At 44.5% G+C, this 20,864-nt stretch overlaps 1 protein-coding gene across 3 annotated transcripts in view; it reads left to right on the top strand.

Moving 5' to 3' along the window:
- PPFIBP2 (PPFIB scaffold protein 2) overlaps window positions 1–20,864 on the top strand; it is a 181,805-nt gene that overhangs the window by 72,410 nt on the left and 88,531 nt on the right. For 2 of the 3 annotated variants that reach the window (XM_075546129.1, XM_075546128.1), the window contains exon 3: window positions 9,791–10,005. In XM_075546129.1, coding sequence (XP_075402244.1) covers window positions 9,791–10,005 — 215 coding nt within the window. Of the gene's footprint in view, window positions 1–9,790; window positions 10,006–20,647; window positions 20,793–20,864 lie in introns of those variants that run through there. The other variant, XM_075546130.1, reaches the window with a different exon arrangement.

Below are 20,864 nucleotides of genomic sequence, written 5' to 3'. Positions count from 1 at the left end.
TACTACAGTATGGCAAACATGGTGGTGAGGGAGGATCAGAGAGATGAAAATACCACCTTCAGAAGTGTGTAGACCTAGATGCAGGATATATTGAGAAACAAGAGCTTCACATTTTGTTACAATTATCAGTGCATCTTGATTACATTATTGATCAATTTCCAAATGAAGTCACTGATAAAATTCTTCAATTTCTTCATCACTAGCTTTTATGGTTGGTGCATAAATTTGAATAACAGTTGTATTATAGGATTATATCTATCCACCTTCAAGGAAATACAATCACGGACAGCACTGGATTTTAAGAAATATATAAATAATATTATTGAGGGCTCTTACAGCTCTTATCACAACCCATACATCAATTTTACCAAGCACATTTGTATATATGTTGCCATCATCATTTTAAAAACATTTTCTTTCTACTTGAGCCCTTGGTATCAGTTCCTCTTTTTCCCCTCCTTCCCCTCCCTTCCCACCCTTGTGAACCCCTGATAAATTGTATATTATTATTTTCATATGTTATACCATCTACTATCTCCCTTCACTCATCTTTTCTGTTGTTCATCCACTGGGGGGAGAAGGGGCTTATATGTCTCGATGATTGATATCAGTTCCTCCTTATTCCCACACCTTCCACCTACCCTCATGGTATCACTACTCCCATTATTGTTCCTGATGGGTTTATCTTTCTTGGATTCTCTTTGTTGAGAGCTCTTATCTGCCCCATCAGCAAATGAAGATTCTGAAGGTTCCACTCTCCCAGGCTTTACCCAGCTTTCATCAACATTAGGAACTCCACTCTGAGAAAACAGCTCCTTCTCAGTGACATTTTGAGTGCCCTGCAACCTGAGGTGCCCATCTTCCGGCACAATCTCTGACAATATTCTCTTTCCATCCATTAGCCTTCAGAAACCGACAGTGTTCCAAATCTATGCATGAAGTTTTCCATGAGTGACTCCCTCCTCTGAAGTGGGCATCTGAATCCTTCTTCATTGTGTTTTTTTAGTCTGGAAGCTCAGCTGAAATGTGGATGACTCTGTTGGCATTTGAAATACCAGTGACATAACTTCCAGCATCACAGCCCTCACAGAGTAGCTGATAGTCTTGAACTGCTGACATTGTGGTAGCAGTCCAACGCCAATCCACTCTGCCACTTGGGACCAATGTCATGGAATAATTTATGTATAAACTGTTGAATGGGAAGCTTATTTTCTGTGTAAACTTTTATCTAGATACAATAAAATGTTCAGATTTTTTTCCATAGGGGAAAACAGAATGTTTTTACATGTTCTGTTTGCTAGTGAAAAAATACTTTCTTCCCGTATTTTTATTGTCTGCTTGTATTTTGTTTGTTTGTGAATTCCCCATAAAAGCCTAATACTTATTCTGTGGTGAGGAATGAATGAGATCATTTTTCTTTTTGATATCTAATGCTCTTTTTACATTAAGGATATATCGATCTTTTTTTATAGTTGCTACAAGTAGATTTTACAGGCTATAATTTATCTTATAATTTTTATTGTGGTTTTGATGTTCCAGTACTTAATTTTATATAGTAAGATTTATTGTTCTCTTTACTCATGCCTTCTTCAATTGCTTTTGTGCCTTTAAAATTTAACCAATTTAATCTATCTTCTCTGTTTTGCTTTTATGGCTTCATTCTATTATTTATATGTCTAAATTTTATTTTGGGGTATGATGTAAAATAATCTTGTGTTTTTTTTCTATGTGAGTAATTTTAACCATATATTCTTTTTTATTATTATTAATCATTTTTATTAGGGGGCTCTTACAAATCTTATGACAGTCCATCATTCAAATGTATTAAGCACACTTGTACATATGTTGCCATCAACATTTCCAAAACATTTTCTTTTATACTTAAGCCCTTAGTATCAGCTCCTATTTTGACCTCTCTCTCCCCCACCCTCCCACCCTTGTGAATCCTTGATCAATTATATATTATTATTGTTATTTCATGTCTTACACTGTCCCTTGTCTCCCCTCATCCACATTTCTGTTCTCCGTCCCCCTGGGCGGTGGGCTATATATCCAATGGGTTCCTTCTTTCTCCTCCTTCTCCACCCTCATCCCCTAACCATATATTCTTAATATTGCATGGGCAAGTTTCTCTTGATAAACTTTTTAGAATGTTCTGGTATTTTTGTGTAGTTAACTTGTTATCTATTCTTAAGTAGCAAATTACTCCAAAATATGCTACAAAAAAGAAAAGAAAGAAATGTGTACTATATCTTTGTGTCTGTGGGCCAGAGTGATTTAACTGGTTGGTTTGGGCTCAGAGTCATTTATGAAGTCACAGTCGAGATGTCAACTAAGTGTACAGTCTTTTTTTTTTTCCCTTGATTTTTTTCCTTTTTATTTATTTATTTATTTTTTAAAAAATCTTTTTATTGGGGCTCATAAAGCTCTTATCACAGTCTGTACATACATCATGCTGGTATACTGGATTCATGTCTTGGCACCGGGTTGAAGTCCTGTCCCTCTCCTGTGGAGATATAAACAATACCCTCCCCTTGGGTGGGTTAGTGTCCTGTTCTTTCAGTATTCAACGTCTTGTTTTTTTTCTTACTGATCTAAAAATCAATGGCAAGGAGGGTGTAGGATGCCTGGTGGGTCTTGATCAAGTGCAATGTAGTTGAGGGGAATTACTGAAATGCAATGAAAGTCGAACATGTTAGTGGGACAAGAGGAAAGTAAAAGAAAGCAGAGTTATCTTCTGCTTTCAATGGGTGCCCAGCTCCCTGATACAATCAATGAAGACAAACGTGTGTATAAGCAAATGTGGTGAAGAATGTTGATGGTGCCCGGCTATCAAAAGATATAGCGTCTGGGGTCTTAAAGGCTCGAAGATAAACAAGCCACCATCTAGCTCAGAAGTAATAAAACTCACATGGATCACCAGCCTGTGTGACCATGAGGTGTCGATGGGATCAGGCATCAAAGACCCAGAACAAAAAATCATATTGATGTGAATGAGGGGGAGGGCAGCGTGGAGACCCAAAGTCCATCTATAGACAATTGTACATCCTCTCACAGAAGGGTCACTAGGTATAGATGAGCCAGTCAGTGTGCAGTAGAGCACTGATGAGACACAACATTCATTTTAGTTCTTTAATGCTTCCTCTCCCCACAGCCACCACTGTCATGACCCAATTCTACCTTACAAATACGTCTAGACCAGAGCGTGTACACCGGTTCGGATAAGAGCTTGCAATACAGGGATACACCTCTCATGACTAATAATGAGAGTAGTGATACCAGGAGGGGGAGGGGAAAGTGGGAGGAGAAAGGGGGAACCGGTCACAACATAAAAGTAGGTGAAGGGAGACATAGGACAGTGTAGGATATGGCAAAATAATAATAATATATAAATTATCAAGGGTTCATGAGGAAAGGGAGAACAGGGAGGGAGGGGGAAAATAGGGAGCTGATACCAAGGGCTCAAGTAGAAAGCAAGTGTTTTGAGAATGATGAGGGCAATAAATGTACAAATGTGCTTGACACGATGGATGGATGGATGGATGGATGGTGATAAGAGTTGTACAAGCCCCCAATAAAACGATATTTTTTAAAAAGTAGGCAAAGAGAGACATCAGTCAGTATAAGCCATGAAAAAATAATTTATAAATTATCAAGGGTTCATGAGGGAGGGAGGTGTGGGAGAGAATGAGCTGATACCAAGGACACAAGAAGAAAGAACATGTTTTTGAAAATTATGATAGCAGCATATATACAAATGTTCTTGATACATGGATATAGATATGGATTGCGATAAGAGCTGTAAGAGGCTCCAATAAAATGATTTAAAAACTAAGAGCAGGAGTCACGGGGACCTCTAGGATGCTGATTACAATATCTTCTAGGAGATTCTATTAGTGCCATTCAATTGTCTCTTATGTTGATGCCTATCTATTCAATACCATTTACATTCCTAAGCCCAGGAATAGCATTTAGAGGTTTCTTCCCTTAGATTTCTTTCCTATGACCAATCTGGTTTAGAATTAAGATCAAATAGAACTGTCATCTAGGATTTTGCTGACACTGCCATTATAATTTGATTTAGGACAATTTATCACTCACATATTGTTATTTTGTATTTACTTCTGTGTTAGTCTGCGTAGATTAGAGAAAAATTCATAAACACTCATAACTGTATAAGAAAGAGCTTTGTATACAAGAGAAATTGAATATTGAGAATAATCCCAGCCCAGTCCAGATAAAGTCCTTAAGTCTGATATTAGGCCATATGTCCGATACCAATCTACAAAGTCCTCTTCAGACTCACGAAACACATGCAATGACCCCGAATGTAGGAAGATCACAGGTCAGTGGGTGGAAAGTCTTGTGGATCCAGTGGTGGTAGAAGCATCTCGGCACTGGCTTGGGTCTCCACGTGGCTCCTCCAGCTTCAGGCTCTGGCTGCATCAGCATAGCTCCATCAGGCTCGTCAGTAATGTCTCACAGGAAGTGAGTCTGTGTCCTTCCTCCAATGAGTTATTTATCTCCCTAACGCCTCCAAATGAGGTCATCAAGCTACAACCTGATTGACAGACTAAACTCCACCACCCCTTCACTCTAAGTGTCTCAAACTGACAACAGAGTATGTAACTACCACAACTTCCTCTAGCATTTATTGGCTCGTTATTTTGATAAAGCAATGAAATAAAAGTAAACTGCTAGATAAGTAGGAATTAAAGACGTGTGTGTGTATACCCCTGTAAGCAACAAGAAAACTTCTGCTGTGGTCGAATGCTCCAAGGATTTCTCTCCTAGGTTGTAATCTTTGTGGAAGCCGATTTCTGGACTTTTCTTTTTTGGTGCTGCCGAGTGGGTGTGAACTGCCCATGTTTACGTTAGCAGAGGAGCACAAACTGTTTACACCACTGAGGGACTTGTGTACACATATATCCATGTACACACACTCACTACATGGTAGAGAATAATACCAAGCTTTAGGTCAGGAAGAGTCCCAGAAATGGGAGGAGACTTGTCAGGATCAAGCAGTGAGAGGAAGTTCATGAAAATTTAATTTTTTCTTTTCTCCTACCTCCAAAGCCTAACTCACCCTACCTCTTTAAAGCAGCGGATACAAAAGTGCATTAATATAATGAAGCTGGATGGGTATGTGTTGAAATTAGAATATGCCCAGAATGGAGAGGGATGACTCAGCAATTGCTTGGCAGTGGGACTCTTTTTTTAAAAAAATCATTTTATTGGGGGTTCATACCACACTTATCACAAGCCATACATACATACATTCTTGTCAAGCACATTTGTTGCCATCATCATTCTCAAAACATCTGCTTTCCATTTGAGCCCCTGGCATCAGCAACTCATTTTCCCCCTCCCTCTCTTGAACCCTTGATAATTTTTTTAAAAAGATTTTATTAGGGACTCATACAACTTTTATCACAATCCATACATACATCAATTGTGTAAAGCACATCTGTACATTCTTTGCCTTCATCATTTTCAAAGCATTTTCTCTCCACTTAGCCCTTTGCATCAGGTCCTCTTTTTTCCCCCCCTCCTTCATGAGCCTTGATAATTTATAAATTATTATTTTTGTCCTATCTTGCCCTGTCTGACATCTCCTTCACCCCATTTTCTGTTGACCATCCCCCAGGGAGGAGGTCACATGTAGATCCTTGTAATCGGTTCCCTCTTTCCAACCCAATCACCCTGTACTCTCCCAGTATCGCCCCTCACACCCCTGGTCCTTGAGGTATCATCCGCCCTGAATTCCCTGTGCCTCCAGCTCCTATATGCACCAGTGTACATCCTCTGCTCTATCCAGACTTGCAAGGTAGAATTCGGATCATGACAGTTGGGGGGAGGGGGAGAGGAAGCATTTAGGAACTAGAGGAAGCTGTATTCTTCATTGGCCCTACATCGTGCCCTGACAGACTCATCTCCTCCCCTAGACCCCTCTGTAAGGGGATCACCAGTGGCCAACAAATGGCCCTTGGGTCTCCACTCTGCACTTCCCCCTTCATTCACTATGGTAAGATTTTTTTTTTTCTGATGATGCCTTATACCTGATCCCTGCGACACTTCATGATCGCACAGGCTGGTGTGCTTCTTCCATGTGGGCTTTGTTGCTTCTGAGCTAGATGGCTGCTTGTTTACCGTCAAGTCTTTAAGACCCCAGACGCTATCTCTTTTGATAGCTGGGCACCATCAACTTTCTTCGCCACATTTGCTTATGCACCTGTTTGTCCTCAGCGATCGTATCATGGAGGTGTGCACACACCAGCCTGTGTGATCTTGAGGTTACGAAGGGATCAGTTATCAGGCATCAAAGAACAGAAAATCATATCTTCAAGCCGTTCAATCCCAGACACTATATCTTTTGATAGCCGGGCACCATCAGCTTTCTTCGCCACATTTGCTTGTTCACCCTCTTTGGCTTCAGCGGTTGTGTCAGGAGGGTGAGCATCATAGAATGCCAATTTAATAGAAGAAAGTATTCATGCATTGGGGGAGTGCTTGAGTAGAGGCCCAAGGTCCTTCCGCCACCTTAATACTAAACCTATAAATATAGGCACATAGATCTAGTTCCCCATCCTCATATATTTGCATATGTACATGTCTTTGTCTAGACCTCTATAAATGCCCTTTATCTCCTAGCTCTTTCCTCTATTTCCCTTGACTTTCCTCATGTCCTACTATCATGCTTTATCCCCTCCTGAGTTTCAGCTATACCTCTTCGTTACCTTACCCTTGATCATTCCCTACCAGGCCTGCCACACCCACCTCACTACCAATTTGGATCCCTTGTTGTTCCCTTGTCCCTGGGTTTGTTAACACCACTTTCTTACCCCCCACCTCCCCCTATCCCATGTCCCCCTGGAACTGTCAGTCCCGTTGTTTTTCCTCCAGATAGTTCATCCAGCCTATCCTATTTAGACACACCTGCGGAGATAATAACATGCACAAAAAAACGAGACAGAGCAAAACCAAGCAACAGTATATAACAAAACAACAACAACAAACCACTGACGAAGAACAAAACAAAACACATCAAGAAAGAAAAGCTTCTAGTTAGTTTAAGGATCGTTTGTTGGCCTTTAAGAGTGTTTTCCAGTCCAGTCTGTTGGGGCACCACGCCCTGGCCCCAGAGTCCACTTTCAGCATTCCCTGGGGACCTTGCCACTCCATTCCCTTGCTGTTCCGCTGCACTCCCCCAGTGCTTTGCCTCAGTGGGGCGGGATCAGGTCGGGTGCAATTCCTACACTGTGTCTCCTGTGCTGTCCCCTGCGGGGACATGGGTCAATGAGGGATGTCATGTCTCATAGTGGGGCTGGCCATATGGTCCTCTCTGTGGATTGGCTGCTATAATTGGGGTCATTATCCTCAGGGCCTGGTGGGCCAGGCTGTGCTCCACTGTCTCCTCCTCCCCCTTCCTCTGCTCCCGTGTGCTCCAATCAGATATGTTCCTCGAACCCTTGATAATTTACAAGTCATTATTATTTTGTCATATCTTACTGTCCAATGTCTCCCTTCACCCATTTTTCAGTTGTCCACCCCCCAGGGAGGAGGTTATATGTAGATTCTTGTAATCAGTTCCCCCTTTCTACCCCACTTTTGTTCCACCCTTCCGGTATCACTACTCTCACCACTGGTCCTCAGGGGTTCATCCGTCCTGTGTTCCCTGTGTTTCCAGTTCCCATCTGTACCAGTGTACATCCTCCGGTGCAGCTGGATTTATAAGGTAGAATTGGTATTATGATAGTTTGGGGGAGGAAGCATTAAAGAACTAGAGGAAAGTGATACGTTTCACTGTTGCTACACTGCACCCTGATGGCTGATCTCCTCTCCGTGACCCTTCTGTAAGGGGAGGTCCAAATGGCCTTTGAGTCCCCACCCTGTGATTTTTGTCCCTTGATGCCTGATACCTGATCCCTTCAACACCTCGTGATCACACAGGCTGGTATACTTCTTCCACGTGGGCTTGGATGCTTCTGTGCTAGATGGCTGCTTGTTTAGTAGGTGGGACTCTTATCTCTGCTTGTGCCCACTTTTCTCCTTGAAGTTTTGTTATGGCCCTTCTCAGTTAACTCAATTTAGATTTGTAGGAGCCAGAAATTCTGAGCACACATCCAAGGGAGGGTAATTGGACAGAATCCTAAGTGCCCAGCGCCACTGACTTGCTTGAGGATTGTGATCCATGAGTCCCTGTAGCATATACTTTAAGAAAGCAAACCACCAATCAAGTAGTAATTGTTTCCTTCTGTGTGGGTTTCTCATTCCAAGAGCCTACCAAGCAAACAGGAAGTTGGTCCTTGGAGAAGTGTAAAGAAACCTGAAACGAGACACCAGCCCTGCGTTGTAGCCATGGATGTGGTCACCCTTCAACCCTCATTTTCCAGCAGATTCCTGATGTCAGATATGTGATCCTGCTAGCCTTATAAACAATCCAAATGCCCTAGAAATTTCACCATTTACACTGTATCTCCTAAGGTGTTTTTTTTTTATTGCTGAAAGAAATACAGAAATCCCTTTTTGCCTATGTTGTCCCTGTTTTGGTGTGAAAAAACAAAAAGCACTATGCTTATGCAAAGAACACTCATTTGCTTTAAAGAGCATGTAGAAAGACACAACATCCTCTGGGTTATATGGCATTTGAAAGGTCTGCCCCAATAGCCCAGGCCTGTGAGGAAGGCACACACCCTTTCTCTTCAGCTAGTCATTTAAGAACAAGTACGGACAGACATTATGCGAGTGAGTGTCTCTTCAGCCTCTACTAGATATGGGCGTGGTGCTAGGAACTCGGCTGAAAATGACATGGGCGCAGCCCACAGCCCATTTCATAGCCCATAGTGAAGATAGGTAAATAATTAATACAAGTTTGAAAATGTAAATATGTCTAAGGATATAGAGGCTTCTCAATTGGGAAGATTTAAATAAATTCACTTTTTTGACCCTTTAGCAAATTGGATATTTTAATTGTTTAACAAACCAACTGAAAGCATAGTGGCGTAAAACAACTACGACCACTTTTTGGCTAACAGTTTCATAATGTGGTGAATGATCATCAGGATGGCAGATACCTGCTTTATACAATGTAGGTTGGTGTGGCTCCTCTGGTGCTGGGGGACCCAAGATGTTTTCACTTACGTGTCCGTCACTGCAGCTGGCTGGAACGGTTAGGACTGTCTGTAGCAAAGTAACTGAACTGTTTCACGTGTTGGTTAAGGGTTACAAGAGAGGGAGAGCAGAGATGCAGGGCTCTTGAGGGTCAGGCCACTTCTGCATTCCATTGATTGGGGCAAGTCACTAAGCCAGCCCGGACTCAATATCCACCTCCTGATGGGAGAGGAGTGGCCAGTGCACATACCACGGCAGAACTTGAAGGAATTACTGGTGGACATCTGTGCAAACAGCCTACCACATTCATTTTTAAACTATAAGCATTTTTATTCATCTAATCACAGAAGAATGACATCTGATTGCTTTACTTGCATTCTTTGGATTCTTTGTGAGCACTGGCCTGTGTTGTCCCCGATAGTGTGTGTGAACTTCCTGCAGCCAACAGTGTTTGACCTCTGACAAGTCCCTTCCTGTCAAGCCTCTCTCAAGGTGGGGTAAGGATGAATTCTGTAGAACTTAGACTGTGAGTTTTGAGTTTTGATGCAGAGGTAGGCTGTGTTCTTTCCAGACTTCTTATCTACTTTCTCCTTTCAGTACCTTGCTTTCTTGCCTTGCTCAGGTTCTTGTCTATGGTGTCACCATTCTTACTGAGGCTCCCACCTCTCTCTCGTTACAGGCACTAAAGCAGGTGCAAATATTAGCGATGGTACCTGTGAGCCGGGAATATCTTCCCCAGCCGCCTACATGAAGCCCTTCCCAGTGCTCCATCTCATTGAAGATTTGAGGCTGGCCCTGGAGATGCTGGAACATCCTCAGGAGAGATCAGCCCTCCTCAGCCAAATTCCAGGCCCAACAGCTGCCTACATAAAGGAGTGGTTTGAGGGAAGCTTGGTGAGTAGCTGTTGACGGCTTGTCTGAGGAACCACTGAAGGACATAAATAGGTGGTCTATGGAATCCCACTACTGACTGGGGCTGGTGCTTTATCTGTACATATTCTGACCTGGCCTTTTCTTAAGTCTCATCTTCCTAGGTGTTTAGAGCCCAGTCAAGAAACATCAACTACACATTTTGTCTGACTTTTCCTTAGAGCAAATTGGGAGTTTTTTCTCCAGGGTTACATGTACTACTGGATGAGTTACAATTTCTGGCTGGAAAATCTACCATGCCTATCTCCTTCAGTGCCCCGTTTCTTACAATAAACTAGATCCTGGTCATCTCATTGATTTATTTACTGCTTCTGTGACCTTTCAGGTTTCTTTGTCTTGGAATTGCTTCCTTTCCCTCAAGTGGAATGTAGATTCCCTAACTCTTCTCTCTCAGTCAAGCCAAGAGACCTGTTAGTCTCTAAGCCTTAGTGTAGCTGAAAGTGTAGACTGAAGGACAAACATCGTTGGAAAGGTCCTCCTAGTAGTGACTTCCTGGGGGAAGTCTCTGCAAGGGGGACAAATAGAAGGGGGACAAATAGAAGTGGACATTCTTGAGTATGTAAGTATAGGAAGGGAAAGAAACTGCAAATGAACCATATTCTTGATTCAAGTGCAATCGGTGAAGTTGATGATTTTGGAAAGGTGCCTTGCTGAACACAGCTTGTACTCTTCAGGTTTACAATTGAACTCACCCCTGCAGCTCAGTGTTCCTCCCAACAATTAACAGACCTATAGTGGAAACAAGGAGCCCTAGTGGCATAGTGGGTTATGTGTTGGGATGCTAACCACAAGGTCAACAATTCAAACCCCTCAGCTGCTCCATGAAAGAAAGATGAGGCTTTCTGCTCACGTACGGTTGTAAACCTCAGAACCCACAGGGGTAGTTCTACTCTGTCTTATAGAGTTGCTAGGAGTCAAAGCTGACTCAATGGTAGCGAGTATAGGGGGGGTAATAACACTAAGGAAGTAGATACTCCTGAGAATAAGCAACCATTTGAAATAAAAATGGACAGCATTTACCCAAACACAAAAGTTCAGAATGGTTAGGAGAGGAGGAGGAGTGGGAACAGAAAACAAAGGGAGGAAGTGGGACAAATGGTGTTACATTATGGGGATTGCAATCAATGATGTGAAATAAAATGTGTATCGACTGCTGAATGGAAAACAGCTTTGCTCTATAAACCTTCACCCAGGTCACAATAAAGCTTTTAAAAAGAGAAGGGGGAGGGGAAAAAAAAATAAACATCTTGCATTCAGATTTGAAGAGCTGTTGAGGCAATGCCCTCCTTTGAAGAGAAGGGCCCTAAAAGTTATTTGTATATATAAATCTTTTAGAGTAATTATGGATATCAGCAACCTAAATAGTTTACTTTTAGGGATCAGAAGTTCATATAAATATTCTAAGATATCAAGGCCAAATGTTAAAGTTTTAATTCTGGGCAGAGACAGTCTGTCTGTATTTCAGGTCTTGCAGACCTAAAGCAATTTTACAATCTAGCTGTACACACATGCCATTCTAAGTCCTATCTCTATGTAAACAGGATTCAAAGCGGTGAACAAGCTCACCAGGTGTTTTCGCTTTATACTTTTGACTTAGAAGCTCTCACTTCTCAGATTGAGATCTGTGGGTCAGCAGTGTCAACATCCCCGGGGAGCTGTGGAAACTGCAGCATATGGGTCCCTCCCTCCCTAATATCTGTTGAGCTTCCCCCCTGGTAATGCAGATGCACTCTCAAATTTGAGAAGCGCTGCTTTCAAACTCAGAGACTCATTTGCATTATTAAACCTTCTTAAACAAGTAAATCACATGGAAACTTGGAATTGGAACTAAGAAGGCAAATTGGAGGGATCAGGCGTGGCTGAGGAGTGTGTTTCATTTGTGATGTCAAGGTGTCTGCACTGTCCTCTCTAGCCATACTGGCTCTCATGTTCCTCAATTGCTGCTCTGTCATATCATTGGCTTGACATGGTCAAACTCTGCTTTGTGACTTTGCTATCCCTTGGGATACTTTCTCCAGTTAAAGTGGCTCCATCATTAAAGGGGCTTATATATCACTAACAAGATATGCAGGGCTTGGGCGGTGCCCAGAGTAAAATCACTGACTCTAGGAAGACCTCCAGGGTGTTAGGAGATATGTCTAAGGAGACGCTAACAGTTAGTTGCAAGATGACTGCTTCCACTCCCGGTAATGTGTCCTTATCCAGGCATCGCCATGTCTAAAAATAGTGAAGACTTTTTTTAATGTGTCCTTAAAATTTTTTTTTAATCAGAAAGGAAAACCCTTCTCTGAATTCCTCTGGCAGACTTCCCATTTGCTCCCAGGGGCCAGGATTTGTTCGCGTACGCTTGTCCTAGTTGCACTGGAGGCTGAGAGAGTGAAGGTTAACACTTGCATTGCACACAGTGAGAGTGGGCTCTGTCACAAAAGGATGGTGCTGAGAGGGGAGAATGGATGGCTCCTAGGAAGACTGTTCAGAGTGGCGGCCACATCTCTGAGGGTTTTTATTGATTCTTCTTGTTAACCAAGAGATTCTTTCCATATTTGCCCCACGGTTTTTGGTTTATCTTGAAAACTCAAATCTGAAGATGGGAATCTGAGTGGCACGTCTCATAAGTTTTGTGTAAAATGCTAAGTGTGAAAGAAATCGATGTGGATGATCTATTTGAGTTTGAACACAATTGTGGATTAGCTGCCCTTGGGTCAGGTGTTTACAAGGACCGTTTGACTAAGGCCAAAGAAGAAAGGACATGTGGTCAGAGGTAGGGTTCTTGCTTGCTTGCCTGCTTGCTTCCCAGGGTCTGTGGTCTGTGGATACTGGTACAGATATTGGTACCTGAGGTACATAGGAAAAACCTGCTGTGAAAGGCAGTGGAACATCCAGTTTTCTTTAGCCTAGACCAGTGGTTCTAAACCTTCCTCATGCCACGACCCATTAGTACAGTTCTTCATGTTGTGGTGACCCCCAAACATAAAATTAGTTTGTTATGAAATGGGCGAAACTCATGAAAGGGTTGTTCGACCCCCAAAGGGGTTGCCACCCACGGGTTAAGAACCGCTGTCTGCATCTGAATTCTGCACCTACTGATGAAAGCTTCAGGTGAAGCTTTCAGGGAAAGTTTCCTAGAATCCAGAGCCCCCAGAGAAGCATCAGAGTGAGGCTGCCCTGTCCTGTGGTGTAGCAGGTTAGTTTTACCCTTGGATATGGTGGGGCCTTCTCTTTTCTTCTTCTAATTGTGGTGCAAAGACACTTAGCAAAGCATATGCCAACTCCGCAGTTTCTTACATGTACAATTCAATGACCATTAGTTACATTCTTCAAGTTGTATGGCCAAACCCCCTATCAGAAAGGCCTTCTTTTCTATGTAGTTTACCAGGTTTAGCTCAGAGCCAGTAGCTTATAGAGGATGAAGTCGAAGGCCACACTAGGAGGCTGAAGTGTCTCTGTTGTCAGAACAGAGGTGAGTTCTAGAAAGGAGCAGCTCCCTTCCCCTCCTCGAGGCTCTTCCTAGACCCACGAGGGGCAGGATAATGCCCTCCAAGATCATACAGCATATCTGGAGAAGATCCCTTGAGCCCTGCCAGATGGTCCTGAAGACAGGAAGGAGAGAGGTGCTTTTCATTGGCCCTGAGCTCTGTGGACGCCTTAGTGGCAAGAAGGGTTTGGCATCCCTATGACTGTGCCCAGGATTTGGGGTGTACATGAGTAAGACGTGCTCATGTCCTGGAAGGGGTGTCATTAGTCCTTCACACTTGCGTGGCTAGGCTAGGTGGAGGCTGGCTGGGTAGATCTAGGACTAAGTTGATTAGTGGAGCCCTTAGAAGGGCTAGTCCAGTGTGCAAGGGACAGCCAGCTAACTGGAGAGAGTGATCCCAGCCTGATGCACAGAATGTTACCTAGTGGCCCAGGACATGCCCAGCAGATCACAGAGCAGCAGTGTCTCCCGATAGACTAGCAGAGGGATCTTCTCTAGTAGCCCCAAATGTACCCACCTCTATCATTTCCACGCTAAGACCGGCAGCCAGTTGGTCTTGCTATTTAATGGTGTTGCTGTTCAATGGTGTTCGATATGACCAAGGGAATCCTTGCTAAAGGCTGGCAGCTTCAAGGCCTGAAGATGAAGCCAGAGGAAAGGTTTGCAAGTAGTAGCAAAAATGAGGACAAGGCGGGGCAGAACTTGGGTTCCAGAGTGAAGGGGAGTGGTTGGTGGAGAGCCGATAGAGGGACTGTGCTCTGGACACCTCTTGGAGGAAGTCTTGGCTGTTCCACAGGGATCCAGACTTTTGTGTGCGAGCCTGGCAATGTCTTTGTCAGGCAGTATGGCAGTCATGATCCTGAATGAGAGCTAAGAGATTAATGGGTGTCAGCTTTTCTTTCTAGAATTTAGCTCCTTAGAGAGATGCCTGCTCCAGGGCCTGGGATGGAATGAGAGGTGCTTTGTCGCAGCGCAGTACTGGAAGAAACCACCAGGTGGGAGTCAGGGACAAATTCAGGGAAGTTTAAATCCCAAGAAAGTACAAGCTTTATCAATGGCAAGAAAATAACACTTTCCCCAGTCCTCTTCTTAAATGAGAAAGATGACATCTCTCCTTGTTATTAAGCTGCTGGACAGTACACTCAAACCAGCTGGTAAAGAGAATTCTTTTCTCCTTTTCCTTGGAAACCTATTGACAAAGGGTAGTCCTGGGTCACCTCCATTGCAGGGGTCAGGGGGAGGGGACAGTGGAGGGCTGAGAACTATGCTCCCTGTAGCAGGAGCATAGACCTGGTCTTCTATTGTTAAAGCAAGACATCCCCTGGAAACTCCCAGACTCCAGTGCAATTTGCGAGAACCCTGTTAGGGTGGCCCTTGCCGTTCCAGGGGCATTTCCTGATTCAGAGCTGTCTGCCAGGCCCTGCCCAAGAGAAGCTTCCTGCAGGTTTGCAAGTTTTGAATGCACTTTCCTGACGTACTATCCCAGTTTGGGGGCCTTCAGCCATTGTCAATATAGCTGTTTTAATTTGCCAAGCTTTGTATCATTTCCACCCTCGCCCCTCCCCGTTCCACCACCAAGTAAACTATACCCTATTAAATTCAAGAGAGCTGCCTCCTTTCAGATCTGACCTGAGGGGACTATTTCAGTGCCTAAGAACCAATGTTTATAAATGTGCAAGAATGTGCAAACACTGGTAGAAGAGCAAATAAATCCTTCCCCACTAAAATTTCTGCTTTAGGCCCAAGGGATGTGGTAGCAGATGCTACCAGGTTAGCTTAACTTGAGTGTGAGCATGTAGACACCCATCCATCCTCCACCCACACAGAAGCTCTGTCAGTCACTCCTTCAAGAACCATCTGCCCTTTCAGGCACCCTTTAATAGGTAGGCAAGCAGACTGGCCAGTCCTAGGAAATTCATCCTTCCAGACAAACTTTCTTGATACCCCATGCTTCAGTGATCTGCTGGAAGTAAGCTTACTAACCTATTGCTGCTCAAAGTAGGGTGCTTGGACCAGCAGTATCAGCTTCATCTCGTTGAAATACTTGATGTCAAGCCCTATTTCCAATCAACAGGATCAGAATCTGCATTTTTACAGGCAGCCCTTCCAGTCCCCGTGATTTATTATAATTAGAGAAGCATTGTCTTTAGCCAAGAGTTAACTGACTAGGCCCTGCACCGAACCTACTACATATTTTTTATGGCCCAAGATTTCTAAATTTGGAGGGAGGGAGAGGTTACAAGAAGACTGTGTCATGACATGCAAAAATTATACGAAATTAAAATTTCAGTGTTCATAAATAAAATTTTATGAATACCCAGCTATAATCATTCATTTATGTATTTCTGGCTGCTTTCATACTCCAAATGTCGGAGTTGATTCCAACAGACAGTGTGGCACACAGAGGCTTAGACTGTGTACCATCTGGGCCGTTACGAGAAAAACTTGCCGACTCCTGCCCTAATCCATTTTGGAGCCGGGCTCTCCCTGCTTGCATATATAAGAACACAGACTACGGTGTCCAGGCTGCTGCTTCCTGAGTGGAACTTCCACCCAGCCCAAAGGAACCTTGTTCTGTGGGCAGGGCTTGGCCTCCTTTTTGTTTGTCTCCTCCCCTTAAGCTTCTCTTCTCCATCCTCCTTCTCTTAGCAGGCCCACGGTCTACCCACTGAAGACAAGCTGTATCTGCACTACAAGGGGTATCCTGGCAGCCTTTCACCAAGAGGCCAAAAGTCAGTTTAGAATAAAGGCCAGTAGGGGTAGCAATCACAGACTTCTGTCCTGCACAATTCCTCCTGATAAAGCACTGGCAGTGTGTAACTAGCACAAGGAGTGAGATGTTAGGAACCTGAGGCTCAGATTCCTAGACTTTGTTCCAGGTGAAAAAGGGCCCCCAAGTGTATTTCAAAGAGACTCCCGTTGTTAAGTCTTAAGCAGGACAAAGAGAAGTCATCTGGGGGAGAGAGGGAAAACCGACTACATGAGACTGTAATGATGTCCAAAAGCACTCACGCCACATCGCTAATTATAGAATACAGAATTAAAAGGAAATCCTCACAAAATCCTGATTAGTGGTAGATTGGTTTATCACTCTCACAGGCTGGACTATGGAATCGGGCAAAGGACTGAGATAAGTATCCTACTGCAGATTGGAAAAGTTTGCAGAACTGGTTCTGGGGCCCAAGGTAGTCAGAGTATGATTTAAGAGCCTTGTGGCTTTGGTACCCCAATGCTCATTAAGGGCACGCCTAGCCAAGCCCTTGAGAGTGAGACTACCCCTCCCTGGGTTGGCTAGGGTAATGGTTGGAATCCACTTTTAAATGCACTTTGCCTGAGGGCAAAGCTTTTTACCTTGTGGGCTAATGGTCACCGAGCTCAATGGTGGTTGAATTTATGTCAGACTTCCTTCTATAAAAGGTAGCCTTCCAGAAACCAATTTTTAGGACTTAAATTCAAATACAAATCCTAGCCAAGTAGCTAAGTCTGAGTTTTTCTTCTAGGCCTAGGGATGGGGTAACTGGACAAGTTACAGTGCATTCTCCTTGCCTAAACCGCACAACTTGATTCCCCTTGCCTCTTGACTGTGGTTTCACTCCCAGAAGGCCTATTCTCTTAGTCACCAGCCCTTTGCCCTTAGCTGGCTGCCTCATGTTTCACACAGACAGAATTGGATCTGGATGCAGGCGAGTGGGGTGTTTTAGGGAAGTCTCTTGAGAGCTTTCTGGGTCCAACTCGAATTTGTGTGTTCCTTGTGGCTCTTGGGTACTTCATTCTGCGAAAGATGGGCCCAGAGAGTTCCATAGGGCTTCACTCTCACAAATAGCAGGGAGCTTAGGCCCTGTAGGGACAGCCTGACACTTGTGGGAGTAACTCTTCAGTCCAAATCAAATAGGTTCTTAAGACTTCTGGGACTCAGACTATTCTGATATCCCAATAAAAAGCTCTGTTTTCAGAAAACGGGTGTGTATGTACACAAATAGTATTCATGTGTACATTTTATGAACATATTTGGGGATTTTGAAGTGTCTTGGATCCTTCTGGGCAGGAGCAGTATAACCCTGGGCATACCTTGCCAGTGAGACTGTAGCCCAGTTGTCCCCCAGGATTAGTGAGTATTGTCCATAATATCTCAATCTCTATTCTGTGTTCTCTCACCAGCTATACATAAATGATCAGATCTTAGATCTTTAGTTGAGCTTTGGGGTTTTTTTCTCAATTTTTATACTTAACCTTTTAGTTGAATTATACTACAAGTAAATTATATTTTGGTGTGATTAAAAAAGCTCAGATAAGAATTGTTTCCAAAGGATACTATAAAAGATATAAAGAATTTAGAGTTTATCAAGAGTCCTGGGTTATAGTCAAACTAGTCCTCTTAGCCATAACTCCCTAGGCGGTCTATTATAATTCTGGACTCTATGTCTGTGACTGTAATACATTTTGGAGGACAGGTTTAGAGAGGGATTAAGCCTGGAGTTTACTAGAGAGTTTGAACCAAGGGTTATCTTGAGATTCTACTTTGCTAGAGGGTAAGAGTGAAGATACTATCTTCTGTTTCCTGGGGCGTATGGTCTGCTAAAAGACAGAAACCGCATCTGTATTGACCCATCTCTGTTTCTTGACTGAGCTGTGGTAGAAGATCTGCTTTGACTTTGGGGCATTTTTGCCTTCAGGTTCTGGACTTCACATTGGCTCATCTCTGCTTGACCTTAGGGTTGAGGACTTAACAGCACCCTAAACCACAGAAGACATTTTCTTAAAGTTTCGTGATGTTCTGTGAGATGTTCTAGCAAATTGCAGAACCCGGAATCTTGGGAAAGTCGGCGGGAGGAGGGGGGGGCGCGAGGGGGGATGGAGCTGAATAACATTGGGCATTTGGGACATCTTTATCCTCCAACTCCTTGGGACTAGTCTGGTATTAATTCTTCTAAAAGAAATGATTGCCACAATCCCATCCCTCCCTACTCTCCTTTTCCTCTGCATCTCTCATTCATCACATGTTCATGAAACTAACAGATTAAGTGGGCTCTCTGTTTTTCTCTTCGAGTCAAACATCTTTACCCTGGAGGAAAAAATTTAAAAAAGACCTCACGTATCTAATTTCTCCAAGCAGAATTTTAGCCCTGTGTTGGCCTTTTTGCCGTTTGAGCCTCATTCTTACATGGAAAGAATGTTTGCTACGTTCCTGTTGCGTACCAAGAACTGTGATGGGTATGAAACTCAGAACAAGGCAGAAATCAGACAACATGAACAACATGAAGAAGTACAGCCTGAATGCCCCTTAGAAGTGGGTCTGGTGAGACTTCACCATACGTTCTCTGGCCATGTTCTCAGCAGGGACCAGTCCTTCGAGAAGGATATCTTGCTTGATACAGTAGATCAGAGAAAAAGAGCAAGGTCACACCCCTGGAGATGAGGGGATCACAGTGGCTGCAGCAGTGGGTGCAAACACCGGAAGGGTTGTGAGGATGGTAAGGGACTTGACAGTGTTTCCTTCTGTTGAACATAGATACTTATGAGTCAGAACCAACAAGGGCACCTGACATCAACATACAACCTGGTGCAAGAGACAGACATTGAACAGTTCGTGGTGGTTCAGTATGAGGCTAGTGATGAAAGAGTGGGGAGCCTGGGTGTTGGGGAAGAACTGAGAGGAAGCAGGGAGGGAAAGCTTCCTGGGAAGCCATCACCTAAGCCATGTCTCCCATGGACAGGTGGGAATGAGCAAGTCTGATGAGAGGAAGCCATGCTGTCTGGATTACTTCCCTTCTCTTTTGTACTGGAACCCAAGAAAGGACAGTGAGCACTCTCTCAGGGGATCCTGTTGGGGCTGGTACTCTGCCAGGTCTCTGCCCCATTCAGCCTTAGGGTCACCTCCCTTGCCCCTTCCTCCCCAGAGCCCCAGGTACACCTTTAACATAACAAGGTGTACCTGGGGCTCCTACCAATGGCATGTCCCAGCATAGTTTTTGCAGGGAACCTGGGCTGGCTGGCTCTCAGGCCAGAGTCTAGAAGTAGGCCAGAGGCAAGGAGGATGGCTCTAGAGCTCTGTGCATGGGCAGCGGAGCCAGCTCTTCCCTTCTGGCCTCTGATCAGGGTGTGTCTCCAGGAATTCAGTCCTCCCCTGTGCCAGCTGCTGGCCAAAGATCCCTTCCTCCCCTGTGATCTTTGTGGGCAGGGCCAGCCTGCTGGGGACTCTGCCATCAAGCATTGTCCCTGCCTTGTCTTTGGTCCCTTTGGGCAGTGGTGGTGAAAATTGCTGTTGTGCTGAGGGGCATGCCAGTATCCAGGAGCCCATTCTCTTCAGGCTCAAGCCCCTGAGGGCACTGGGAAAGCCCTCCGCACAGTCTTGAGCTGTGCTTCTGCAAGCCCTTTCCCACAACAGAGCTTGGGACCTCTTCACGCAATCACAGTTCCTGCCACACCCACATCAAAGTGCTCTTTCATAATCACTCATAGCCAAAGGCCGCAAATTAAGGACTGGGCAGGAATCTGCTTTTAGGGGTACTCTGGGGAGGAGGTGGCAGTGATGGTCATCTGAGAAGCCAGCATGTGACCCACTAGGAGGAATAGTGACACCCCTGTCTGGGCCAGCTACTTTCTCTCCAAGGCACCCTACCCAGGCAGCCAGCTGAGTCTTTTGGAGACACATGTGAGGTGGTCTGGCTCTTCCCACCTCCCCAGTTTGTAAGGCAAGCAGGGATCCGTAGGTTAGAGCAGAGCCAGCAAAGCAGCCCAGGATGTGAAGGACCTTGCAGAATGCAGACACAGGGACCCTGTGGTGGCTGCTGACAGCAGCTTGAGCCAGACTGCCCCCCTCCTCACTCCCCCCAAAAGGCAAAGGTCTCTGAGGTTACAGCAGTTTGTCTCTGTGGAAAATAGTGCTGCCAGGGACAGAAAACACGCTGCATGTGGCCTGGCACCCAGCAGGGCCAACAGTCCAGACTGAAATTGGTTCCGAATCGGTTCTTTTTTGGAAGCAATAGGCTATCCTCAGGGCACAACCCGGTGCCTGCTGGAAAAAGGGGTAGGCAGGCGTGGGCTTCGGGGTGGGGGTCAGGCTGTGTGTGGGAACCAGCAAGCTCCTCCAAGAGCAGCACTTATTTTTAGTCTTCTTCCCAGTCCCAAATAAACTGAGCAGCTGGGAGCCTGTGGGTGAATGCAGAGGGAAGCAGAGACAGGAAATCGGGCTCTCCGTAATGAGTTCCAGCCACTCCAGAAGGGAGAAGCCAGACGACGGATTTTCTACAGGACTGTTTCCCTCTGGCAGGCTCTGGTACTAACACTGAGAAGACAGTCTCTCTCTCTCTCTCTCTCTCTCTCTCTCTCTCTCTCTCTCTCTCTCTCT

This window comes from Tenrec ecaudatus, chromosome 4 (genome assembly GCF_050624435.1).
Source record: "Tenrec ecaudatus isolate mTenEca1 chromosome 4, mTenEca1.hap1, whole genome shotgun sequence".
NCBI classification, from domain to species: domain Eukaryota; kingdom Metazoa; phylum Chordata; class Mammalia; order Afrosoricida; family Tenrecidae; genus Tenrec; species Tenrec ecaudatus.
This window is presented reverse-complemented; position numbering and strand designations above follow the sequence as displayed.